The sequence below is a fragment of the Drosophila willistoni genome (assembly GCF_018902025.1).
Source record: "Drosophila willistoni isolate 14030-0811.24 chromosome 2R unlocalized genomic scaffold, UCI_dwil_1.1 Seg167, whole genome shotgun sequence".
Classification (NCBI taxonomy): domain Eukaryota; kingdom Metazoa; phylum Arthropoda; class Insecta; order Diptera; family Drosophilidae; genus Drosophila; species Drosophila willistoni.
The window spans coordinates 11,494,616-11,520,693 of NW_025814050.1; the positions used below are offsets into that span (position 1 = coordinate 11,494,616).

At 34.4% G+C, this 26,078-nt stretch overlaps 1 protein-coding gene across 1 annotated transcript; it reads left to right on the top strand.

The window, feature by feature from the left end:
* Positions 1-9,408: 9,408 nt before the first annotated feature.
* Positions 9,409-24,663, top strand: LOC6642714 (dual specificity tyrosine-phosphorylation-regulated kinase 2). The gene is made up of 7 exons (XM_002064718.4): positions 9,409-9,613; positions 10,360-10,732; positions 11,880-12,052; positions 12,116-12,393; positions 20,455-20,593; positions 20,650-20,821; positions 22,536-24,663. Exons 1-7 carry the CDS (start codon positions 9,590-9,592, stop codon positions 23,549-23,551), a joined length of 2,175 nt encoding a protein of 724 aa, XP_002064754.3. The 5' UTR covers positions 9,409-9,589; the 3' UTR covers positions 23,552-24,663.
* The last annotated feature ends 1,415 nt before the right edge of the window (positions 24,664-26,078 follow it).

A 26,078-nucleotide genomic window follows, 5' to 3' on the forward strand; every position in this document is an offset into this window, starting at 1 on the left:
CACTTGACATGTGAATGATATGGCAAAACCGCTAGATGCGAAGAGAGACAGAGAAAGAGACAGGGAAAGAGATGGCATCAAATTTGAATATAAAACTAATTAGAGGGTTTTCTTAAAAGTCTTTTAATGAAATTATCAAGTGGTCCACATCATGTTTGATGTTCTAATTTTCAGTTTGATTTTTTGTTCTTTCTATGCTTTTACAATATGTAAATTTGTGTATACACTTGCAAAAAAAGGGTTGTATTAAAAAAGTCTGTCAGTAGGTCAGACTAAATAATTATTAGTTTTTGCTTCTAAAATTTGTTTCGCTTTTTAGTGAAATAATATTTTTTTTTCAGTTGCCAGATTTCATGCAACAAAACTTTATGACCAAGTTTTAAGTTACAAATGATATTTTTACTTTGTTGAAATCAAATGGCTATATAAACGTTTCACCTTACAGCCGAAATTAGCATGATTTACGGATTGACGGTGAATTATGAACCAGTTTTTAGTGCGATTCAGTTTATGATTTTATATTTATATGGCTATTTGATTGATTTTATGGATAATTTTTGACAGCTTACATGGACTACACAGGGTTCAGACATGATACTAATAAAAACACAAAACAAAAACATTTTGTTTCGATGACACAGAAGTGAATTTATGTTCTGCGGTGTTTTTGGTTTTTGTCATGCCAAATTGGTCAACATGTTTATGAGGTTCAGTGAACTTGATGGCTTTTTGGTGATTAACTAAATGCTTGAAATGGTGTTAGTTAAAGCACAAGATACTTTTTTGATGGATTGTTTAATTAAAACTCCATCTCCATTGGTTTTCTGTCTCTCTCCCTTGTCTTTTAGGCAAGCATTTGTCACACACACAGAGACGAGAGTGAAGGAATAGTCATTTCATAGAGAAAACTATATATATAATGCTTCACTAATTGCGTTGATCATGCCTTTGGCCCAGCACACTCGACAGCGACAACTTTTTTAATAATTGCTTCAATTATTTTCATATTATTATGTGTTAAAATGCTTTTTCTGTTGCTTCAAGTTCAGATCCACGACTGGCAATAGCTGGCACAGCTTCCATTTCGTCTCGCAGAGCGTCTCAAATAAGTGTGCTCATGTTCATTAATGCCAAAAGTTGAGTTGAGGCAATTGTCGCCACTCGTCAGTGTCTGCTGTAATCTGAGCACGGTCTTTTCTCTATCTATCTCACTCTCTCATCCGATTCCATGCCATCCCACAACACTACGTCACACTCACACACACCACACACACACACACACATGATGGGTGTGTGTGTCTTTATCACTTCACCTCCCCCTCCCTATCGCTGTTGTCATCACTTTCAGCCAGCTTGTCGCACGCCGAGCAATTGCTCGTATATTCCATGGCTCATTGTAAATGTTGCCTCGTCCCTATCATTCCCCCCAACTCGTCTAGCTTCAACACATCATCTTGGTTACTTTGGTTTGGTTTTGTCAGCTGTCAGCAGATTTTTTTTGCTTTTATTTTTTTTATATCACTTTAGGGTATGGAAAGTGTGACATTTTGATTAGTTGATATTATTATTGAACTTGAGGGTCTTGTTGGTGGCTTTAATGAGCATCAAGGTTAAGCCAAAAGAACCAATAACCATAAATTGAATGAGCTGAATTGAGTGTTTTATGAAAAAATGAAAGTTTAATTGATTTAATTATTAGAACTATACTGCTCCCGCTGAATTAAAAGTTAGAGCAATCAATTAAAAATAGTCACAGATATTTATATATGATCCATACGCTTTATGATCCATTTAACCAACACTGCAACTAAGGAAATCTATCTATGTTACTTTTATATATTATTCTTACAAACACTGAAAGCAATTGCAGTTTGTTTAGTGTTAGAATTATTAACACTATTAAAGATTCTTAAATGATGTAAAGTGGAAAACTCTTTTGTTAACTTAAATTTTGAGAACCTAGATATATGTTAACCTAGTGAAGTCTTTTAGTCAATAAACTGTAATGTTTAGCGTACAAACGCGAAGGTTTAGCCACATCAATTAGACGAACACAGTAGATGTTGCCCCAAGGGAAAATACTTTCAATGCTTCTTCATTACCAATTAACTTAACCTGTAGGACAAGTATAACCTCAGCGTCCGGTACTTTTAAGTACTTAACCTCTCTTTATTTTCAATCAAGCTGAGACTACTAAACTTATTTACTGATCTATGAAAGAAATTACCCATCAAAGTCAAATAGTTTTTGCCCTTAAGCTTTTCTTTCCTTTGTTTGGCAGTTGCTGGCGTTTTTCTTTATTTTTGGATTTGTTATTGCCAATGAACAGTGCTAAAGCCCCCTTAGGCTTACTTTTTGAATCAGTTTGTAATAGTTTATATTTTTGCTTCCTGCATTTTTGCCTTCTCAACACAACACAAAACGTCGAAAGAGTCATTAAATGAACAAAAATTTGCAATAGGCTTGCAGCTGCTGCTTCATTCGTTTGTGTATCCATATTATTACTCAATCTGGGAATTACATTTAAAGACTTCCTATTTACATTTCGGTACAAAACAGAGAAAGAGTGTAAAAGAGAGAGAGAGAGAGAGAGATGGAGAAATGCACTCAACTGTCAAATAGAGAAACACAAGCTAATTGTCATTTTCCGACAAACAAACTTCACTCTACACCCAAAATGGGTTAGGTGGTGGTGTGGGGGAGGGGAACAAGAAAAAAAAAAAACAAAACGGGGCACACAATTTTCCCCCAGTTAGGTTCAATAAAGCATAATTCCCCCCAAGCCGACAACAGCAACAACAACAACAACAACAATGGAATGCCATCAACCTGCTGCCGCGAGGTACATAGGCTCTCTCCAATATCCAATCCTCCCATGTGACTGTTACTGGCTTCCATTGTCTTTGTGAAACGAATCCAAACTCAGAGTGTTTCTAGAACGGAAGTTATTAAAATTGTTTGTTGCCATTCGGTGTTTTTTTCGTTTTGTTGTAATGGTCAAAATGGTGGGGTTACGCTTAGTTTTTCCAATTCTTGTTTGCTGCATTTTTCACTGTTCAAACAGTGCATTGACTACCATTACACATACGCAACGTTGTACATAGGGTCGAAAAGAAAAGCGGATATTCTAGTTCGGGAGGGTGATGTTCTGCTGTCGGTATTAAGGTTTATGTGTCAGGCGAGAAAGTCTAACAACTGTTGCATGATAGTCTGAGATAGTCTAATTATTTTGGGGCAAATTTCTATAAATTTTAGAATTTCAGTAAACTAATAGCTAAAGTTTGACTAACCTGATTCAATTATCTTTGCTTAATATCATGTTGACCATGGCGCCCAAAGCCCCACGAAATGTCCAAAGCTGTCATGCAAAACGTTTGGGCATTTCCGCTACCGATGGGTTGTCCACCCCGGCAACCAACTAGTCGACACTACAACTAGTTGAAATCTATATACTATAAGTATATGCGATTAGTTGACATTTTTGTTGTTGTTGATGTTGGTGCTTCTGGTGCTACTTGTTGGTTGAGGTCATTACTTAGCAGGGTTGGGGGTTAGTGGGTCAATGGTTTATCAGGTCATCCTTGGTGGCTTATGGATGGGTGAGTGGGTGGTTGGTTGGTTGGTTGGTTCGTTGGCTGAGTGAGTGGCTAGTTAAGCCAGTTAATACACCGATTCAAATTTCCATTCGTAACCAAATTATGCTAACATGCAATACGATTTGTTGGCCCGCTTTTTTCCAACGCCATCATCATCGCCAGCATAGTAACCATAATAATAATGAAAAGTAAATGAAATTTCACTTATGCTGCCATTTCATGTTTAAGCGAAATTAAATGTGAGCGAAAAATGTTTATAGCATGTCGCCTGGTTTTCGGCATTTGCCATTTGTTTTTGTTTTTTTTTCTAGGCCACGCGAGCTTATACTTAACCGAAATTTTTATTGTGACAAATGATGCTATAATTAAATGGTAAGGGAATTGCCTCCGCCCAACGAGCTTCGAGCTTCGAGCGGGTTAGGTCAGTTATGGTAAAACTTATTTGGGTCATGTGTGCCAAAAAAGGTTTGCCTGCCTATCGAATCGATTTACATGAGAAATTTAAGCCAAACATGCACATTTCTAGTTCCTATAATAAAAAAAAACACACATACACACAATAAGCTGCTATTAAATTACACCATTACAATGGCAAAAGTAAAGGAAAAGGCATACAAATGAGTTGTAAAGGTACTTAAAATCTTGCCATATTATGGAATCGGTTATGCTTGGCCACAAAAATCATAAGGATGAACACAAGTTCATTAAAAACACTAACTAACATTTTAGTATTGTGAATTTAACTAGTTCCACTTGCTCTTCGCTTTTGCAATAGCTAATCTTAATAATAAGCATGCAGCTTCAAATGCTTTTTACATCCTCAATAAAGTTTATCGTAAAAATATTATTTGTTTAAACTTTCTAGTTTTGTATAATTATCATTTAATCGCAAATCTGTTGCAAACTATAACGTATATAAGATATAATTCATTTTCATTTTTGAACAGTGATTATTACAAAATTTCAATTGTTTATCAAGAAAAGATCAAAGCCCCCCAAAACAGAATCTTCAAAGTGTCAATAATTGTTTGACATTTTTGGGCCACAGTGCAAACAAATCAATAAAAATAATCAAATTTTTTTAAGAAAACAATTGAAAATATTTCTTTTGTATGCATATTTTTTGCTTTTGCTTTTGCTTGCCCCAAACAGCTAAAAACCTTTGACGTGTGATGCCTTCGAGTCCCATAAATAGACACGTGAAATTATAATACACTAACTGCAAATGTATATAGGTTATGATCAGAAAATTGCTTTATAAAGATAAAATATGTATGTTATTTAGTTTAGAAATTGTTGATTTATTACTTGCTATAAAACACCATAAAATCCTTATTTTCTTATGAATCTAAAAGTTATGCAATTGTATTCATTATTTAGATTTATATTAGAAATAATGTGATTATATATTTCAAAAACTTTCTAGAACGTGAACCAATATGAATCCAATTTTAAAATTATGTCACACAGTGTGATAGAGAGTTTTAAAGTACCTATAAATAATTGCCCATAGTTTAAATACTGCTAAATTTGAGACAATAATAATAAGAATATTTAATACATATCCAAAAGAGTTTTTAAGGCTAATCAATCAGTTAAAGTCGTCTAAAATATTGATCACAAACAATGCCTTCATACAGGAACTTTTTGTTTTATGCGGTTTCAGAACTGAGGTAATTCGAGTAACCTACTTATTATTATTTTAATCAAATACGATAAATAAAATGTTAACCAAGAGTTATACAATTATTTTGAAATACTTACTCGAATGGACTCCGATTGGTCAGAGTATAAGATCATCATTATGGATCTATGTAGCTCTGCCCCTTTGTAAATCATTTTGAATTGGACATTTTGACAGTTCATGCACACGCACACACACATACAGACACACACGCTTTACACACACACATGCTAATACTTGAAGTGTCAGAAAATCAAAAGAAAACATTTCAATAAATCAAATGGAACAATGGACAAGAGATCAAATTATAGACAGCTCATTGATACGCTGAGAGCATCAGAAAAAGATTTCAAAAGAATTTTTATAGGCAATTTCATGTACATTTTTTCTGTTGTTACCTCAAGTGACACTTGATAAATAAACGAACAATTTGTTGATAAATGGCAACTCCCCCATACACACAACTTCCCTTCCCTTCCATCCCACCCACCTTCCATAAACCAGTCGAACTTATACCATTAAAAAGTTTTTTTTTTGACATTTTGCTGCAGCTGTCGAAGGTTTCTTTTCCTACATGCAAAATAATGAAAACAAGAAAAAAGAAGACTTCAGATTATTTACATAAAAGATCTGCCGAGTCAACGCTATATAAAACATAAATCTTCTGCCACCAAAAACTCCGATGGCAAGTGTCAAAAGTCAACAACAAAATGTCACGTTTTGTTGTTTTGTTTTTATTTTTCTTTCAATGAGCAATTGACATTTATTAAACAAAAAAAAAAAAAAAAAAAAAAAAACAAAGAAAAATAATAAAAAAGAAACCCAAAAAGACGACAAAATGCACTTGAAAAATGAATTCACAACGAATGCTTTTGATCGACATAGCTACTAAAATATAATTTATTCACAAATTGACTCAACAAAAAGTTTTAGTATCAAATTTGCAATTTGTTGTCGTTTATTTTTCTTCTTTTAATTTTTCCCTTGAGTGGCCAAATTGTCTGCTCACTGAAATTTGGTGTAGAAATTTAGAAAATGAATAACATGATATTTATTTGACTTTTTTTTAATGGCTTGTTTTTTTTTTTTTAGTAGGGGGAGGGTCAAGTTGAGTTGGCGAAATTAAGTGGATTATGCAATGGGTGAAATTAAAAGGCAGACCGCAAACAATTTTTTCATCTTTTCTTAATTGTTTAATTTTGTTTGTCGCTTTTTTCGGCAGAGTTCAAGAAACTTTTATGATAAACGTGTAATAGAGAAATTCGCTGTTAATATTAGAATTTTTTAACTGATTGTTAAAGAAAATCCATCGTGCACCACAGTCAATTTATTGCTAATTGAAACTTCAATGACAACGTTCCAGAAGTGGAATATGTATTTTACTTTGTCTTTATCTTGTTTCATAGAGTTTGGCATGTTTGAGATTTCAGCTTTTTAAGACTGCCCGCCAGCATTAACCTTTAATCATTGTTTTCAGTTCACTTTTAGATTAAAGATACTAAACTACAAGCTCTAAAGACTTGCCAACACCTTTGGTGTGATGTTTTCCACTTTATACTACTACTACATGGATCTCTACAATACAAACTTACCATTTTTGTGAGACGTGATCGATTTGCCATCACTTGGAGATTTCTATCTTAAATCTAGCTTGCCAATTTGGAGGCTTTTCTTGCCAGACATTTCATGTATTTCAAATGCAAAAAAAAGAAGTGTTCAATGCCAAACACAACCCAAACCCAAAACACCAGACATCTTCGTCAGACTTGAGTTTGAAATTCAAAAACAAAAAAGACATTCGTTTATGTAGTTTCAATGTCATTGATAGTTATTGCAGACATCTATATATACATATATTGTCTCTAGATCGGGTGGGTGTCAAAGCAATGGCAAACTATTGACAATTGAAATCAATGCAAAATGTTATTTCGAATTGATTTCCGAGGCGTATAATTGTTGGAAATGAATTGCAATTGATCACAATTGATTTGTGGCCCTGTACTTGTGTACCATTTTTATTTTCAGTCTATATATAGTCATCTAGTCCAATAGTTAAGAAAAAAAAGCCTTGCCATCAGCTTAAAGGTCTTTAAGTGGGTTCAAAAAACTTTCGCTTATCAAATTACAACAGTCACAACCTGAGACACTGTCGACTGACAACTCAGTCGAAGACTAAGACTCTTGACTCCCGGGTCTTTGTCTGGCTGTTGTTGTTGTTGCCTAACTCTTTGCTTTCTACACAAAATTGCAAAACCCAAAACCGAAGCAAACGAAATTGAATGAGAAAAGTGCATTTAATGACAGACTAACTGACTGACTGACTATTTGGTTGAGTGAGTCTTTTTCTTTAAGTTTTAAAAGTCAACCAAAAAAACTTCACCCACCAAACAAAATCACGAAAAAAGAAGAGCAAAAGAAAAGCTTAGCTAACGACTTAACCAGCTCAAAAATATACTTTATGATAAATAGCAAAACAAAAAAACAAAAAAAAAAAGCGAACAAAACTCAAACTCAACAACTCCTATTGCAAGAAAGAAGGCGGGAAAAGACTGTCAGTTTTGATGAGGAAAACGAATGCTGTAAATTATGATTTTATGACAGAAAAGTTTTAAAAGCCAATAAATTTGCCTCAATTCATGCAAAAGGCGGAACCATACATATAACATAAAGAAAAACCCCTCGAAAAGAAATGCTACTCATTAAAAAAGAGTAAATAGAAAAAAAGAGCAAAATGTAAAACAGGTTCAAAAGTAGAAGGTAGAAAGAATAAGGAAACTTTGCTACTGAAAATGAGAAAACACTGATAAAAACTATAAATGAAACTAAAAGAGTTTAAAACTATACACTTTGAATAAACTTGTTTAAAATTTTATAGAAAATCTATTTAAAATCGATAAAATATAATCTTAATCGTATAAGACTGATAATTGTCCCCAAAATTTAGCTTACCATTAGCACGAGATCGATACATTACTTTAAAAAGTAATTGTAAAAAACTATGAAACGATAAAAACTTTTAAATGAAAATCAAAAACTTTTGCTATATCATAATGGAAGACATGATTGTAAAGGAAGACAGAATATAACAAAATTGAATCTTTAAATCTACACTTTGATTTTTTAAAATGCATTTCCTTTGAATTACTTTGAAACTTAATTATTATTTTTTATTTAGATCCTTGAAAACATTTTCTGTTCTGGTTATAAAATGGAATCGTAAACATTTTGCTAACTCATATTTTGTCTATACTCAAAGAACTCTTCTAGTACAATTTTATTTATGGATCAAATATCTGTCAGTGCCTGCCCAATTCATTATGCCCCTCTATTCATTGGGAAAAACTTGTCAAACAAAGTTAACTTTTCATTGCACTTACCCAACCAACCCGACCATCCCTCTTCTGGTATATGCTTGGCTGGTTATTGGCGGGCCATAGTCAAAGGGTTAGGATTATTATTATGCATATTATTGAGAAGGGGGTAAAGAAGGGAGAACACAAATCAAAATGCACAAACGAGGCAAACACACAAAAAGCTAATAATTGGCCATGACTTTGGTTTCCAAGTTCCTGTGTTTTTTCTTTTCTTTTCTTTCTTTTGCCCTGTCCGTGCCGACCGCTTGCAACAGCCCCAAAAGAAAAGGGGAGTCGCCTTTATGGTGAAGACCTGCGAACCCCTCACAAATGAAATATATGAGGAAAGTTTTTGGTTAGTCCTTTTGATGACGCCGCTCCTGGTCCCGCCTTGACAATGAAAACTGCTAACTGCTGTTGACTGACATTCGATGAGTTTTTGGGCTTAGGTTGTTGATGTTTTCTTTTTTTTTTTTCTTTTGCTTTTGAGGGGTGGGAGAAGGCGGCGCGTTTACTTACTTCCTTCCTACCAAACTAACTGCCTGCCGGTTCACCTGACTTCCGTTTCAAACTGTTTGCCTGTTTACCTTTATTTATGATGTGCACTTACATATTTTTCCGTTTTGGCTTTTTGGTTGTGGTTAGTTACCGCCCCGATGGGGTTAAAGTCAAGGGTTTAAATATTTACCTTCGTTTCGTCCATTTCGTATATTAATAAAAATATTTATCTTTTTGTCTCACTCTAACCTCCATCATCTCTCTCTTTTTCTTTGCAGTTCGACTTGAAGTTAAACAAACAAAACAAATGCAAATGTGTTCACCGATGATAAATTACACTGAAACTTATCAATAATAACTTCTCATTTGGAATAAAAGAAATCCAACCACTAAAAGGGCACTGGGTGCTACAATTTCTATAAGTTTTCCTAGAATACAAAAAATAATATCAATACACAATGTTGGATCGATGTGAAATGCCGGTAAGTTAAATCATTTGAGGGCATTCTTAGAATTAACTAGATTCTTAGAAGTAACTCAAAAGTACTTCTAAAAGAACTTCATATAGTTTATAAGTCATTATTAATAAAACGACAGTAAAAGGATAAATTGTAACTCAGAGAAGAAATTAATAAATCATTAGGGAAAGTTATCATAATTTGAACTGTGAAATAAAGTAAAGTGAAATGAAATGATATTGAAGATTTCCCATAGATGTCTCTAAATTAAATAATACTTGGCTCATACAATATTTTCAACAATTGTAAATACTGATATCCTAATAAATACGAATTATTCCATTTACGATTGCTTCAATTACAAAACTCTTGTAGCTCAGACTTTAGAGAAATTTTTTTATACGCTTTTCATTCTTTTACTTTCTGTCTAAAAAGCCATTCACTCTAACGAGTTTCATGCTTAAAATCAATTCAAATAGAAAATGTCATAAGGAATTTCCTGTCATGAAAACTAAAAACTAAAAACAGCTGCCAAATATTCATAAAAAAAAAAATAAACGAAATGAAAAAATGGAAACTATTAAAAACGCTTTACAAACGCAATACTTTAGCCGAAAATTATGCAAGGTTTGGCGATTTAGAGTGTCGGGTTATAAACCGTTGCGGCAAGATACCAGCTGGAGCCCAAAAGTAGGCCATAAAACAGCTACTTTACATTTGAATTGTGTCTCCTCTCTACAGTTTTTGTCTCTCTCTCTCTCTCTCTGCAGATACAGCTGGACAACGAGAAGCTGAGACGCGATGTGCGTCTGTCCAGTTCTCGTTTGGATTTGCCACAATTGTGCAATGGGAGTCGTCGTTTGGATGCCCACAACAATCATGTACATACGAATGATACAACGGCAATTGTAACAACAACAACAACAATGACATCAGCAAGCAACAACAACAACAATAACAATAATAACAACATTGGTTCACCTGTCTCATCATCAACCACAAACAGCAGCAGCCATGGCGTGGGCAATGAACGTGGCTCATCCACCAAATCGAATAGCAGCAGTGGCAGTGGCAGCTCTGGCAATTCGGCCAGTAGCACAGGAAGTGCTGAGCTCAAATGCAATACGCCCATGACACCATCAGGTATGAAAAAGGGCTATGCTTTCTCTCTCTCTCGTTTTTTTTTTTTTGGTGTGGAGGTTGGGGGTTTGTTTAAGGGGAAAAAAGGATTTTGCGTTCGTGCGTTTGCATCGCTGACCCCCAATGCCAATTAGTGGAGAAGGCCCCTTAGCTATTTGCTGGCTGGAATTGCGACCCTCTTGCTGATTCTCACTCACTTTCTATGTTGGCTCTCTAATTAATATTATATACACTTTCATCAAAAAAACGAAACGAAACTTAAACTAAATATCAAAAAGTACAAAAAAGGTCAGGGCTAACAGGAGATTTTTCAGAATTGCCACATGGGAAATTTTACAATTATTCTTTAGTTGAAGTTTTTTTTTTTTGAAACAAATGAAAAAAGCTTCTTTGAGTGAAAGTTGTGCAAAGCGAAATTTTATAAAAATAAAGTTAATTAAAAGGGAAAATTCTAATATAAAAACTCATATGGTAACTTTTAATATTATAGCACCCATACACTTTCGCTTTTTGAATTAATTTTATATAGCAAGTAGTGAAATGGAAACAAAGTAGCAAACTGAACTTGTTTTAAAGAAAACACAGAACTAAAACAGCAATTAAATTTTTCTCTAAACAAACGCAAAACTAAGTTAATTTAGAATGAGCTTTTAAAGAAATATCTCAAATAACTACATGTATTATTATTTGGAAAAATGATAATCCAAAACAGAAATATTATTTAATTTAATTTTATAAATCACCCTTTTTTTTATTATTATTATAATATTTGCAAAATTTTAAATCGTTCTGGGAATGTTTTCTATTTAAAAAAACAAAAACAATTATAACTTTAAACTATTTCTCTTAAAATATTGCAAAATTTGTATCATACATTTTTAGTGTTTTTTTTTACAATTTAAATTTAAATTTTAAAATGTTTACCCACTAACTTTTTAGTTTTCACATATTTTTTTTCCAAAATATTTAATCAAATATTATTTAGGTAGTTATCACAATTGTAATACACTTTGAAAAGATAATCTGATATGATTAAGATTTAGAGCAATCACCAAATATCACGGAAAATAAATAATAACTATTTAACAATTTTAAATAAATTTTTTTATTTATATTAATTTCATAATTTTTGTGTCTTTACGCTATTTAGAGTTGGTTAAAAAGTATCGCAACTATCTGACCGATTTGGAATTTGAAGAGCTAAAGGTTTACAAAGAGGTCTGGTATTTTGGCCAACATGCCAGCAAGAACTACAATAAGCCCGCCCCCACAGCCAATACCACAAATTTGGGCTACGATGATGATAATGGCAACTACAAGATCGTAAGAAGAATATGCATATAACTTTATGATTATTCACTTAATGTGTTTCCACTTTGTTTACAGATTGAACACGATCATATAGCCTTTAGGTATGAGATATTAGAGGTAATTGGCAAGGGAAGTTTCGGTCAGGTTATACGGGCCTTGGATCATAAGACCAATACACATGTGGCCATTAAAATTATAAGGAACAAGAAGCGTTTTCTTAATCAGGCTGTGGTCGAGCTCAATATATTGGATGAGCTGCGAGAAAAGGATGCAGATGGATCTCATAATGTTATACATATGCTGGATTATACATATTTCCGTAAACATTTGTGCATTACCTTCGAGTTGATGAGGTGAGTTAGAAAACATTCAATTAAAAACTCGTCAAAATTTTTCCCCCCAATTCTTATTCTGGGCATATAGTTATATTTGTATTATAATTCGCAACTGGTTGCGTGTTTAGTAGTCATCGGGCATCAAATGGGTCTGGTCTCGAAATATGAAATTTTTTCATTGTTTCCCCAAGTACCCCTAACACGCATTGCCTAAGATCCCATCTAACGTTTTCATTTTGGCGTATGTGCGTATAATTGCCTACTTTTCGGCATGTGATAAAAATAGTCGCCTAAGTCCCCTGGTTGGTTGGTTGCCCCTTCTACGCTCATGTAAATTGTCTCCAATTTGCCTGGCAACTTGTTTTTGTTTTCTCTGCGTGTTGTGTGTGTGTGTGTGTGTCTGTGCGTTTGTATTTGTGTGTGAGGTTTGGCTCTCATATGGTTTCGGTTTTCCTTTTTCGTGAGCTAATAAATCTTTTGTTATTTTCGGCTTTTTGGCTTTTTTTTATGGCCATAATAAATGTTAAGTGGTTTTCATAATTCTTTTGATGATTGTTTTTAATTGTTTTATTGATTAACGATGGGAAAAAATAAAACAAAATAAAAAGGGCGATCAAACTATACTTATTATAATTGTTTTCAATTATGAACTCCACTTACCATAAATTGGAATTAATTTATTTGCCAATAGAATAAGGTTCTATTCATCTTAAGTAAGGCGCCTTAAATTTGGATAACTTATTGAAGTCTTTCCACATAAAATTTTCTGAAGTGAAACTTGTTATGTCACATATTTTAACTCACAATGAGGAAAATCTTTTAAAATCAGTTTGCTATTAGCTTAAACACTTTACTAACAATAAAGTGTATTAGAATGCTTTTCATTTTCTATTTTATTCACTGCAAATCCTTTCACTGATTGCGATAATCTATTTCAAATGCATTTCCTTTCTCCACTTTCAATTGTATGAAAATCTAAATGGATTTATTTTCTATTTAAGTTCTTTTACTCTGCTATTTTCATGCCAGAAAAGTGCAAACAGACGCAGTCAGCCAATACGAACCACAGACATTTACCCCTCTAGGGGGGTAGTAGGCTATCAATTTCAATTTAAAATGTTGAATGTTGTGTGGCCTACATGCCACGCCCATTTGCCATGCAAACACCCACACACACGTACATTCTAGCGCGTGCTGTGTCTATATTTATCTTAACCTGTTGTATTGGGTTTTACTGAATGCAGAAATCTAATTGATTGGCAGTATTCAACCCACTTCCCGTTTTATACCCTTTTATATCCACAACACACACACACACACACACACACACACACACACACACACCCACTCACCTGACTGCATATGTCAAAGTTTAGACAGGTAGGCAACGCAAATATGGCAAGAACTATTTGTGCGGGGGAGGAGGGGGGTGAGAAACAAAAAACAGTTAACAACTGAAAAAGAAGAAAACATTGGCTAAAAATGGTGCACGCGATTTTCAGTGCTTTGAAGGTCGCGAGTTAGGCTTTGTAATTTGTATCCTTTTTGCCCGTTTCTGACATTTCCGTCAGGAGGCCAACTAATTTGTCTTAATTGCAAAGCCTCAAAGTTAAACTTGGTATTTTATTTTGACATTTTTGAGCACTGATTTACCTCCGAATGGGTTAAAATCACGCTAAAACAGAATGAGGAAGAGAGAAAGGATGGAAGGAAGGAAGATCGTCAGATTGACTAATCAATATATGTAGTCAAATTAAATTGTTTTTGACTTGGCCAACTTTGTAAAAAAAGTTAATTAATTATTTGCTCTGCGGCTAATTAGCTGCAAAATTGTTTTTACTGTGTTCCTTTTTTTTCAAGTGGCACACTTGAAGTTTTCAATCCAAATGACCAAGGAATGCAAAAGGAAAGTGGAAACTACTGACTCAAAAAAAAGAGGGCAAAGGAGTACTGAGAGAGAAGAGAGGCAGAGGCGGGTTACTCGTATTGACAAACCACTGGTACAAAAACTTTTTAAAGTTTGTTTTGAACGAGTAAACAAAAATTGTAGCAAGTTTTACGTAATTAAATTTACGTGCACGCAATTTAATTTTACCCCCCTCCTCCCCGCCATACCAAGCATGGGGATAAACCAAAGTCTGGGGCAGATTACAGATTAAGTTTTACCAGATTGAATTAGTTAGTAGTTGGCTTAATTGTATCACTTTTGCAAATGGAAATTAAAACTGGAGATATATGTACGAAAATTGATTAAAAGTTGGCAACTTTGCAGTTTTCATTAATTTAATTTCCTCTACTACTTTTCAAGGACATGGTCAACGTCTATATGAAAATTAAATTCATTTTGCTTTTATCATTGATTGTTTTTCTCTTGTTGGTGGTGTTGGTCTTGTTCTGCTTGTTGGCATTTTCACTTGCAACAATCTTGACATATTGCCTTGTCTTGTTCTTCCATTCAACATTAAGCTGAAATTTATGGCCCTTGACACCCACCCAAGCAACATCATCATCATCATTATGATCATCATGAGCAGCATCCTCATTTTATTTTGGTCTTGGCCAAAAAAGAAAGCAGCAATGTCATCTGCACAATATGCTGCATAGTTATGGGGACCATAATAAACGCCCTCTATTGCCTGTTCTTGGCAGTTTTGGCAGCTCTCATTCTCATGCTGTCGCTGTAAATTATGTGGTTGCTTCTCTCATAACCTTCTCTCATGGGCATGGACAAGGACTAGGATATATAGCAAAAGCATTTTCAGGTAGCCAGGGTCAAAGAGGAGCTGTGGCTGTGTGTGTGTGTGTGTGTGTGCATGTATCTGTGCTTTTAAAATGTGTCATTTGGCATCAATTTAGACATCCTTTATATTATCTGCTTTCTCTGTGGCCAAATTGAGTTAGTTAACTTTATGAGCTTGCCATAGATTTGGTTTCCTTGGTCTTAGCATGGACGAGAAACTAGTCCATAGCTTAAATTTTATCTCAAATACTTGCAAATCAATTTACCATCTCAATAAGTCATTTAACGGTTGTGAAATTCGGATTTTCTGGAGTCTTAAGTAATTAATTGAACATTTACTATGGACTACTTAAATATTAGCATCGCAAACCAAACGCAGTTATTGTAGGTGAATCTGAACCAAAAATGCAGATGATGTTGTCGTGCTGGCTTCCGCTGGGTTAAATTTAACAAAAAATCCTTCCTAACAAGTTTTAAAATTATTTAATATTGACTCCTCTTAAGAACTTGCTATGCTAAAAAGAATTTATATACCACTAATGTTCTAATGTATCCCAAATTATCGTTTTTAAGATGATAGCTTTCCATTTTTGAGATGTCATCAACTTACAACCGTAACTTAGAACTAGTTATACCAATAAAAGCAATTAAAAGTCCCTCCAAATGATGTAATTATTCATCTAATCGGGATAAAAATCAGTTCGTCTTCATCATCTTCATCTTTCTTGACTACATTTTGTACTCGGCACAGGAAAAAAAGGGGTTGATTTGCTCAACAATTTAGCACTAATCGCTTTACCTAGATTATTTAATTGTATTAATTCACCAACAATCCAATCACAAGACCAGACCATTGACTTGGTTTCAAAATTCTTGTCTCTGAATAAAATTCTAAGTAGCCAAACAACACAAATCAGGATGATATATGTAGCTTAAAACCAAGATGCCTTGAATAGGTTTTACGACCTTTTGTAATCATAATGTAATTCAATATTTTGTGTCAAGTCAGTTGTTGCTGTCTGATGAGGTGATTATCTTTGTATTACCCCGATATTATGTACATATTAACTGAAATGTTTGTAAACTGTTGTTATGAAAAATGAGTTACAGGAATTACATTTAAATTAATTTAAGTTTAATGAAGAATTCGAGTGACATCTTCTTTGAAGATGGAGACAAAGATTAAGCGCAATTTGCCCATTTAACTCAAGAATAAATTCTGATTGCCATTTTATAGTGGATTTGGCCAACTTACTTTCTCTTATAGCCACTTTTAGTTATTATTTGGCGATAGAGAGAGAGAGAGAGAGAGGGAGAGAGCAACATCTGCTGCAACGTGTAATTGTTATTTTACATTTGGTTTTCCATTTTAATTCTTCAATCAATATTCTACCCTCAATGTTTGCCAGCTTCCAACTGTGTGGTGTCATCATGGTTGAAATTGACTATTTTTGACTTACTGGAAAGTGACATGGTCTCAACGACAGCTGCCAGCAACACCACATGGATGTCAGTCAGTCAGTCATCATGTTGTTGGGGGCGATTTTTAATTAAAATGCAACACACGCGGTGTGTCTATATGAGGGGTGTGTGTATTGATGCGTCATGCAAATGTCCAGTACAAAAAAAATGGATTCTCTTATGCCCTCTCTTTTAGTAGACCATTCAGGTTATGACTCGCAAGGGTATTTGCAGTTCGTTGACGTGTTGATGTACTTGTTGTTAAATTAATTTTTGCACTTAACGCATGTAAATTGCAATTAGAGTAAAGGTACAAGGACAACATTCACTTCTGTTGTTGGATTGAGTTACCAAGAGAGTAAACATGCTAAAATGTGGGTGTAAACCTATTTAGTTGGCAGGATGGGTCTGTGTGGGTGTGGTTGACTGCTGTCAGCTGTTTACCAAGTTTATTGGTTAGACAGTTGAATGGCTGTTGATGTAGGTTATTATTAGTATTTGTATTCGTATTATTATTATTATTATTATTATTGTCGTGCCAGGGCACAGTAATTACTATTAATTGAGAGTGAGCACCCAAATGCAGGCACCAAGGTCAAGTCATTAATTTCATAATTTGATTTGCTGCTTGCAGTTTCAAGTTTTGTCTACATTTTGTTAATCATTTTCATTTTTGGGTTGTTTGCCAGAGTCACCAAAGTGCCATAAAGTAGGCAACACAAAATGCCGTTGCCTAATTAAAATGTCACACAAAACTGCCGCAAAAACCCACACACATACACGCACAGGCACACAAACATAGATATGTATATAGAGGATTAAAATCCTTGAGCCGTGGCCAAAATCAAGGTCAGGCAATTCCCAACGGGCACAGAATTATTAATTAGAAAGCTCTGCCTCTTTTACCCTCTCTCCCTCTCCCTTTCTCTGTATCTTCCACCACGCTTTACGAGTTCCCCTTTAAGATGCTTTGCCATAAATATTTATAGTCAATTTAAAAAGAGAATTGGAATGGGGATTTACATCCAGAAATCGTAGCAAATTAAAACAAAATTAACTGATAAAACCACTTTCGAAGCAAAGACTGAAGTCTGATATTTAATTCTGCAAATGTTTTATTGTTTTTTTCTTAATTCTGTATTAAATTCAGCAGAAATTTAAGTTTTGTCTTGAAATTTCCACATTTTCTACACTTTGAGTTAGAGAAAAAATTTGTATACAAATCTCTGGTAACATTGAAAGTCGGTTTCCTTTATTTGCATTCTACCTTTTCACCTGTCAATCAATTTTGGCATAAACTTTTCACTTTCTCCCTCCTATTTTATATATTTCATATATATTTTGTTTTTGTTTTGCGCTTTGCACACAAAATAAAAGTTTCTCCTTTTTGGCCAAGGGTGACACAATTCTGGGCATGAATGAGTTCATTGAATGTGGACGGTTAGATTCGAAATTTGTATGTTATATTTGTAATTCAGTTTTTGTTTTTCCCATTCTCGTTTTGTGTATACTAACTAAATGCCTGGCATTAGTGGCTCGTTACAATTGCATGTTGGCTTTGGCAAAAAAGCAAATCAATCAAATTACCAAAGGAATTTCAGCACGGAACAAAAGAGAAAAAGCAGGGAAAAAAGTAACGAAAAAGAAAAGACCGAGGCATATAAACAATTTTCAAGTTCATGGACTTTTTGACATTGGCATGTCATGATGCAGTTTCATATTAAATATAAACATACCGACTTGCATATATATATTCAATATATGTATCTATATATATATATATAAGATTGTTCTGATTCAACGATTGAAATTATGACATTTTGATGATTTTCTTATTGGTTTATTATGGTAGCCGTTTTTTTGGTTTTTTTTTTATTCGATGGGCAAAAGAAAAAAGAAAATCAATAAAAAGCAGGCCACCAAAAGCTTGGAAAAGAAAAAATTTAAATATCATAAAAAAGTTTTCAAATTAAATACATTTGCGGTCGTTTTTGAGTACACTTTTCTCCTCCTCAGGCACTTTTTGTCACTCATTTATTCGATGTCCTTGATGGCGGGTTAAGCCATGAAAGCTTTCCTCGCTTTTGGGCATCGTTAAGCAGCTCGTTTAATGTATATAAGAGAGGAGTAGCGAGAGAAGTGAGTAAGGAGCTGACATGATTTTTAATTGGATTTCTCCTAAGAACATTTTGTAGAACATACGAATAAAACCTGCAAATGTGAACAGATTTGTATTAATTGTTATGATGTGACAGAACTTGAAGCAGGCCTTTAATATGTTCAACAAACTAAGCTACGAGTTTGTGGTCCTTCCAACCTAGTAAAGGAAACGGTTTAGCTCTGTCTCAGGCTTTTTCAGTTCTATAAAAGCATTCGATATACTGCAATGTGCCCAAAAAAGTGTCCTTTAAGTATGTTTAATGTGTTCCTTTAATCCTTGAGGCCATCTATCTTCCTACTCCCACCCATGATGGCTTATCACTGTTTGGTCTTTCTCTTTCTCAAATAGGTCAAAAGCATTTATCACACAAAATGCACGTCAGTAGCACACACACATCTCAATAAGCTTGTCGATGAAGTTATGAACAGATAGAAAATATCTCATATATCTTAGAGCTCAAGAGCAAAGCAAAAGACGAATCTGTGTCAATAAACGATGTATGCTTTTTCTCCGAAACCAAACTTTATCGTCAATCAATCAAAAACATCATAGCTCAGCAGAGAAATAAAGAAAAAATGTAAAAGAATCAGGGATAGAAGGAAAATTGCCAACAACAATTGACCAAACTTTGATGGTTTTGTTTTTTTGCATCACCTACCCACAATTTGCTATAATCGGTATATTTGCAATGACATTGAAGGGCAAATAAAACTCTTTTTTGCTTATCAGTTAATTAATCGCAAAAGAACAAAAAGAAACAGGAAGAAAACAAAAAAAGAAAACTAAAATTTGCGAATGCGAAACAAGTAAAATAAAAGGGTTGACAATACAAGAGATTAGACAGTATGAGAAGTTAACTGTGGTCCAAAAGATGTTTGTTCGGAACGAAATCGATAAAGATTGACTATGAAAAAACTGTAAAGCGTAAGAAGTTAGGAAGAAATACTTCTATTAGACGGATACAGAGACGTGGTGACCCCAATAATCTCGTAGGAAATATACAAAATATATTAAATGGTGACCCCGACGAAAATTTGAATGTTTAGATACGTATCTATCTGTCCTAATCTATTACACCTAAGTATACGTGATGACTTAAACGATTTAAAAACTCCGACGAAGAGTAAAATGTTGACTCAGGGATCTATCTATTCTATTTTCTTGTGTTGACCCCGATGAGCTCCTAAGAGATACTCTCAATATATGAAATGGTGACTCCGACAAAAAGTATAATTATTCTATCTGCTTTTAGAACCACTTCTTACTTTAGGTGGACACTTAAGCTCTTGTTTAAATGGTTGTTGGATTATTTAAGACTTACGCTCTCCAAGGCTGGACACATCTTTAGTCATAATTCTTATATCTCTTGCCCCAATGTTTGCAGCTCTTTTTCGGCTTGACTTGCCACCATTTTCTGTCGACTGCTCTAGCATTGTGAAACATTTGTGGATCGTTGTTATAGTTGTGTGGCCCGAAATTTCCCGTCGACATGCAATGCAAATTAATTCAATGCATGTTATTGTTGTCTGTCGTTACTTAAAGCGGCCGGCACTTTTTTGTTTGTTTATACTCAATTCATTGTTCTTATTTTCTTTTTTTTTTTACATTGTTTACTTTGTTGTCCCCTTATCTCTCTGACTCATGTCCTTTCATATTGATGATGGAAAATTTACCGTACAAGCACACTAAACAATATGTATTTTTTTTCTCGTTGCAGTCTCAATCTGTATGAACTAATCAAGAAGAATAACTATAATGGTTTTAGCATGAGTCTTATACGACGATTCTGTAATTCGATAGTTAAATGCCTGCGTCTACTCTACAAAGAGAATATAATACACTGTGATCTCAAGCCGGTAAGTACTTTTAGATAAAATTCTATAAAGAAAATACTCACTGATTTCAATTGCAGGAAAATATCTTGCTCAAACAACGTGGCAGTAGCTCAATTAAGGTCATTGACTTTGGTAGCTCTTGCTATGTGGATCGCAAAATCTATACATATATTCAATCTCGCTTCTATCGCTCACCTGAGGTGATTCTAGGACTGCAATATGGCACAGCCATCGATATGTGGAGCTTAGGTGAGTTATTTTTTAATTAAAGAGAAGCAAGCCCGCAAAAGGCAATGAATTTTTAAAAAGCTTGCATCGAAAGTGGTTTTTACCTGAAATTTATTGCCTGGTGGCCTCGTGTGGTCTCTCTCTCTCTTTCTCTGTGTTAGTGCATTGAATATTGAATGAGAGTTAAGGTTTCTAGGTCATTGATGAAGCTTAAAGTGTTACCAACTAAATCAAGTAATTGAAAAATGCTTTATTTACCGTGAACAGACAAACAAAAAAAGGACCATCGTCAATCACAAAACAATTACCTATGACACGCACTTGGCCAATTAGCCAATAAAAATGAGCCAGCAACAGGCAACATGGGGGAAATGGCGCACCTAATTAGACCAACCTCTTTTCAAGTAGCCAGAACAAAGGCAAAAAAAGATATCGACAAAAACTTGTTAGCTAGATATTTGTTTGATGTGAACTCAACAAGTATGCTATAATAATTTTCGTCCTCCTCCTTTCGTTATCCACATTCATTTAAACGCCCATTTCCGACCACGTCCAACCGTGTCCGGTCAATGGCAGAATAAGAAATGTGCAAAAAATATTGCTCAACAACAAAAGACTCATTAAATGCAAGCACACGGACATGAGCTTAAGAGTTTGAGGTTGCTTACTTACTTGTGGGGTTTGGTTAAGTGTAAAAGTCTAATAAAAGGCAAGTAAGTTTATTTTTAGTCGCTGTCTAGTGAGTTTGAGTTACAGCATTTATAGTAAGACCCAATGAACATGGTTTACGTGTTGAATTATGTGAGCTCTTAACCAATTGGCCAAAAGGGTTTCAAGGATGCGATGTAATAGATATCTTCTTACGTAAACAGGTGCAAGCAGTTTATTAGGGAAATGGGTTTCACTCAGTCGGTCTGTGGTGCATATTTCTTAAAGAAACTTTAAGCAGTGAATAGTGCATTTTTCTCGTTTATTTTTAATCTATTCAATAAGAATTTCTACACAATTAAATATTGAAAGATAGTCAAAGTTTCTGATTCAGAAATCAGCTTGAATTCTTGTTAATTATTCTAAGAATATTGGCTAGGTATTAGTTTCTATCCACTTATGATTATAAAATTAGTTCATTTATGATAATCAGATTAGATCACAAATAATTGTAAGGCAGAATTGAATAGAAATTCTATAAAGAACTAGTTCAATATTCGTTCATTCATTTTATGTGTCTTATCTTAAATTAGTCGGTTATCATCTCAAACTATTTTCGTCAGAAGTTTTATTAAAAACTAATTTCCACGAGAAATTTTCATATATAGAGCTGCAAGTTTATATCCATTAAGCCAACACATTTATCAAATGGTAATTGAAAATGAATAAACTTTTGCAGCAAACTTTCTAAGGGTCAAGGTCGCAAGGGTTGGAAATTGGTTTTAGTCAGAGTCAGTTTTAGTCTCTTAAGGTCATCTTTTATTATTTAGAAAAGTTGCATATTAAATTTCCGTATTGATGAGAAAAGACTGATTCTAAATAGAAAAGCTTTCAGAGTCAGTTCAACCTGTCTGAGGGCATAACTGTCTGGCCACACGTGCACGTGTCCACTCAAGAGTCAAGGCTAATGCGCCTGTCTGACCAGGCCAAATGGAATGGACTGCAGTAAAAATCTTTACCGAAAATCAATACTAATTACAATGTCAACTCATCTTTGGTTTTTTCTTTCCTCTGTTTTTTATTGCAGGCTGTATTTTGGCAGAATTGTATACTGGATTTCCACTATTCCCCGGCGAAAATGAGGTTGAGCAATTGGCCTGCATTATGGAAGTATTGGGATTACCACCCAAGGTGCTCATCTCAGTGGCTCGACGTCGTCGTTTGTTCTTTGATTCGAGAGATGCGCCACGTTGCATTACCAACACGAAGGGACGAAAACGGGCACCGGGTAGCAAATCTTTGGCACAGATCCTACATTGCCAGGATCGGTATTTCATTGATTTCCTACAGCGTTGCCTTGAATGGGATCCCGCGGAGCGTATGACGCCCGATGAGGCCGCCCATCATGAATTCCTGCAGCCCTCCACCTCCAGTCGCCATCGCAGTTGCCGCATGTCAACCAGCTCATCGAGTTCGGGTCTAAATAGTGTATCCCAGAAATCGTCGTGCTACAACTTCGCCGAGATCTCGCCGGGCAATGGTCCCGTGGTCGCGTCCATAACGAATACGACAGCAGTGAGTAATGCGGCCATTACCACAAAGTCATCGTCGAGGCCATTGCAGGGACATGCCCAGTCCAATGGACACCTGCCCGATATCAAGCTGAGTGCCAGCGACAAATACAATAGCATGCAAAAGGTAGCTGTTCGCTCCAAGATCACATCAAGTGTCTCAGATTTGGAATCGGTGCAGCAATATTCACTGCATCGCATCTACGGAGGAGTGGGCAATGGCGGTGGTAGCACTCATCATGTCTCATCGGCGGCCACAAGGAAACATCTCAATGGCGTTGGCAGTCATGGCCACATTAATAATAATAATAGCAACAACAATTCATCCAAATATGGATCATCCACCTTGGCGCACAATCATCACAATGTGACTCATCACAATGCCTCGACAGCGACCATTGCGACAACCACACATCATCATCACCATCATCATGCGGGTTCGGGTGGTGTCAATCAGCAATCGGGAGCTGGTGTCCCACATTCACAATCCACTGGCGATGTGTCCGACAGAGCCATATTTGGGCGTGCTTGACTCCGGGCGCGGCCAACCAAGCTGGAGCTCAAAAAATGCAAGCTGGTCAATATGATGGACTTCTGGAGCTAGAAGTGGCGTACTCAGCCGCAATTGCAATGCGCTAATTTGGCCGAGGAAAAGGAGGACTAAACGTTTCGATAGATATTTTGTAAGACGCGAATATTCAACTGTTATGTAAGCTATGTAAGAGGAATATGTTTACATATGTATGTATACAAATCTGGTATATATGTGTGTATGTTGTAATTTGTATTTGTATGTGAGCGCATTGCTATTGTATTTTCCCCCCGCACTCTCGAAAAAATATGTAAAACATGTAGATATATATAATTTCCTATCTCTCATCTTATTTTTTCTCTTGCAACACTTTGCAGTATTCTATGCTATCATTAACTGTGTGCTCCTTGTGTTTTGTTTTATGTATCACTACTGCCATAATTGTATTTCCACCTCCCCCCCTGAAAGTATTCTGAAAAGCCTTCCCTCCAATTTGCTGGAAAATTCATTTTCCCCAGGTGTTGCAAGTCCTTCAATCCTGCTAGAGATGTAAATGTCATAAGAAAACAATAATAACGATTATATATATATATATATGCCATATGCCATTCACATCTCTGATTTATATAATCTATATAAAATAAAACTGTATTTAATACTACGAACAAAACTAATTACATAAATACAGAGAAGCCAGCTCAAAAGGAACAACATAAACTTAGTTAATAGTCTGTCTGTCTCTCTATCTCTCTCACTCTCATAGATAAACATTTATGCAATACACTTAAAGAAAATAGTTCCATAAATCCATCTCATATCCATTCAATAAACCACCAACACCCAATCTAGTTAAGAAACTCGATATATGTATGTATTGATAGAAATCGATAACAATTTCATATAGCTTCCATGTCTTTTTGCAACAGTATCCAGGCTGTTATTATTGTAGTTACATATGCGAAGGCAGAAAATGTATCTATATCTCTATATAGATATACATATATACAATATATAGATAGATAGTAAGTTAAATTGTAAGTTAAGGCCCTGAAATTGGCCAAGAAAAAACCCCGACATACAATACAATACAAAATATATATATTTATAAAATTAATTACAAATATTATACCACATAATAACAATACATATATATCTACTATATAAATGTAAGTTTGTATCAACTTATTAAGATATATATCCCCCCCTCTCCCCCCTCAATTCTTCAATCACTCACCTAATACAAAATCCAAATGCAAAAACCTTTTATTATAATTAGTTTTAACATATATAATGAAACTTGCAAACAACAAGAACAACAACAATTATGGCCAATATCACAAAGAATTATCAACTATAAAGTGTAATACGTATTATGGGAAACTATATACATATAAATATATATATATATATATATATACAATTTTATTCGATTCTTACTTTTAGGCATCACTGTACACAAAATGCAAGGCAACAAATCTTGCTCATCACATATTTCATATCCTTTAATTCTCTCGAAATTTGTTTTGTATTATTTATACAATTTGTATGTATATATATCTATTTACGATATGTATATGCATTATTCTTTTCTGCCACTTTCCCGCCCTTTTTTTTGTTTGTTTGGTTTTTTAAATGTATTATGTGAATTCCTTTTTAGTTAATATTCAATTTTGAAAACAAACAAAATGAAAACTTGATTTACAAAGTGTGTTCGAATTTAACTTTTAGTATTAAATTTAAAATAAAAGGAAAAAGCAAAAATTAAAAAAAAAAGAAGCAAAACAAAACATTATTATTTCTAATTCTAAAAACATAATCAATTTAAATTAATGAATAAACATATTAATTGTATAGAACAGAAAAGGAAAAAACAACATGTAATCAATTACAATAACAAAAATAAATTATACAAAAATTATGTACTCAAAATGAAAAATATTCGTTTTTGTTTTATCATCGGGGAAACAAAGAGAAACCTTAATATTGTTTATAGAGACAAAGTTGAAATCAAGAGTGAATCAATTATGGGCTTAGAAGATTTCTAGCATGAATCATATATGGATACAAATTCGTCAATTATTTTTGTATCCGAGAGCCATTGAGACTTCACGGAAAGTCTTCTTAAGACGAAGCTCTACTATGATAAAGCAAATTATTATATTTACAATCAAGCCCCAAAGTAGGCAACATAAATTTGCCGCAATAAAACAATGCACTTTTGACTTTTTTGCTTATCTACAGCTTAATTTCTGTCTCTTGGTCATGTGAAACCAATGCAACGACTGCATTTGCCATGAAAAGATAAGACAAAGATTCTATTCAAAATTTTATTTAAAAGCATTAAAATGAGGTATTACTTTCGAAAATCGGTTAAAATTTCGTGAAACTGCAGATTTGCCAAGATCGAAATTTTCAAGAATTAAAAAAAAAAACATTTCGTTTTTGACCCATCGTTCCTATAGAAGGTATATGATATAGTGATCCGATCTGTCTGAAAGCGAGATGTATAAGCCGTACGGCCTAGTAG

Coding starts and splice junctions, on each gene's coding strand:
- LOC6642714 (XM_002064718.4), top strand. CDS start 9,590: ATGTTGGATCGATGTGAAATGCCG. Junction 10,733..11,879: donor TACGCCCATGACACCATCAG/GTATGAAAAAGG, acceptor TACGCTATTTAG/AGTTGGTTAAAAAGTATCGC. Junction 20,594..20,649: donor TACACTGTGATCTCAAGCCG/GTAAGTACTTTT, acceptor TTTCAATTGCAG/GAAAATATCTTGCTCAAACA.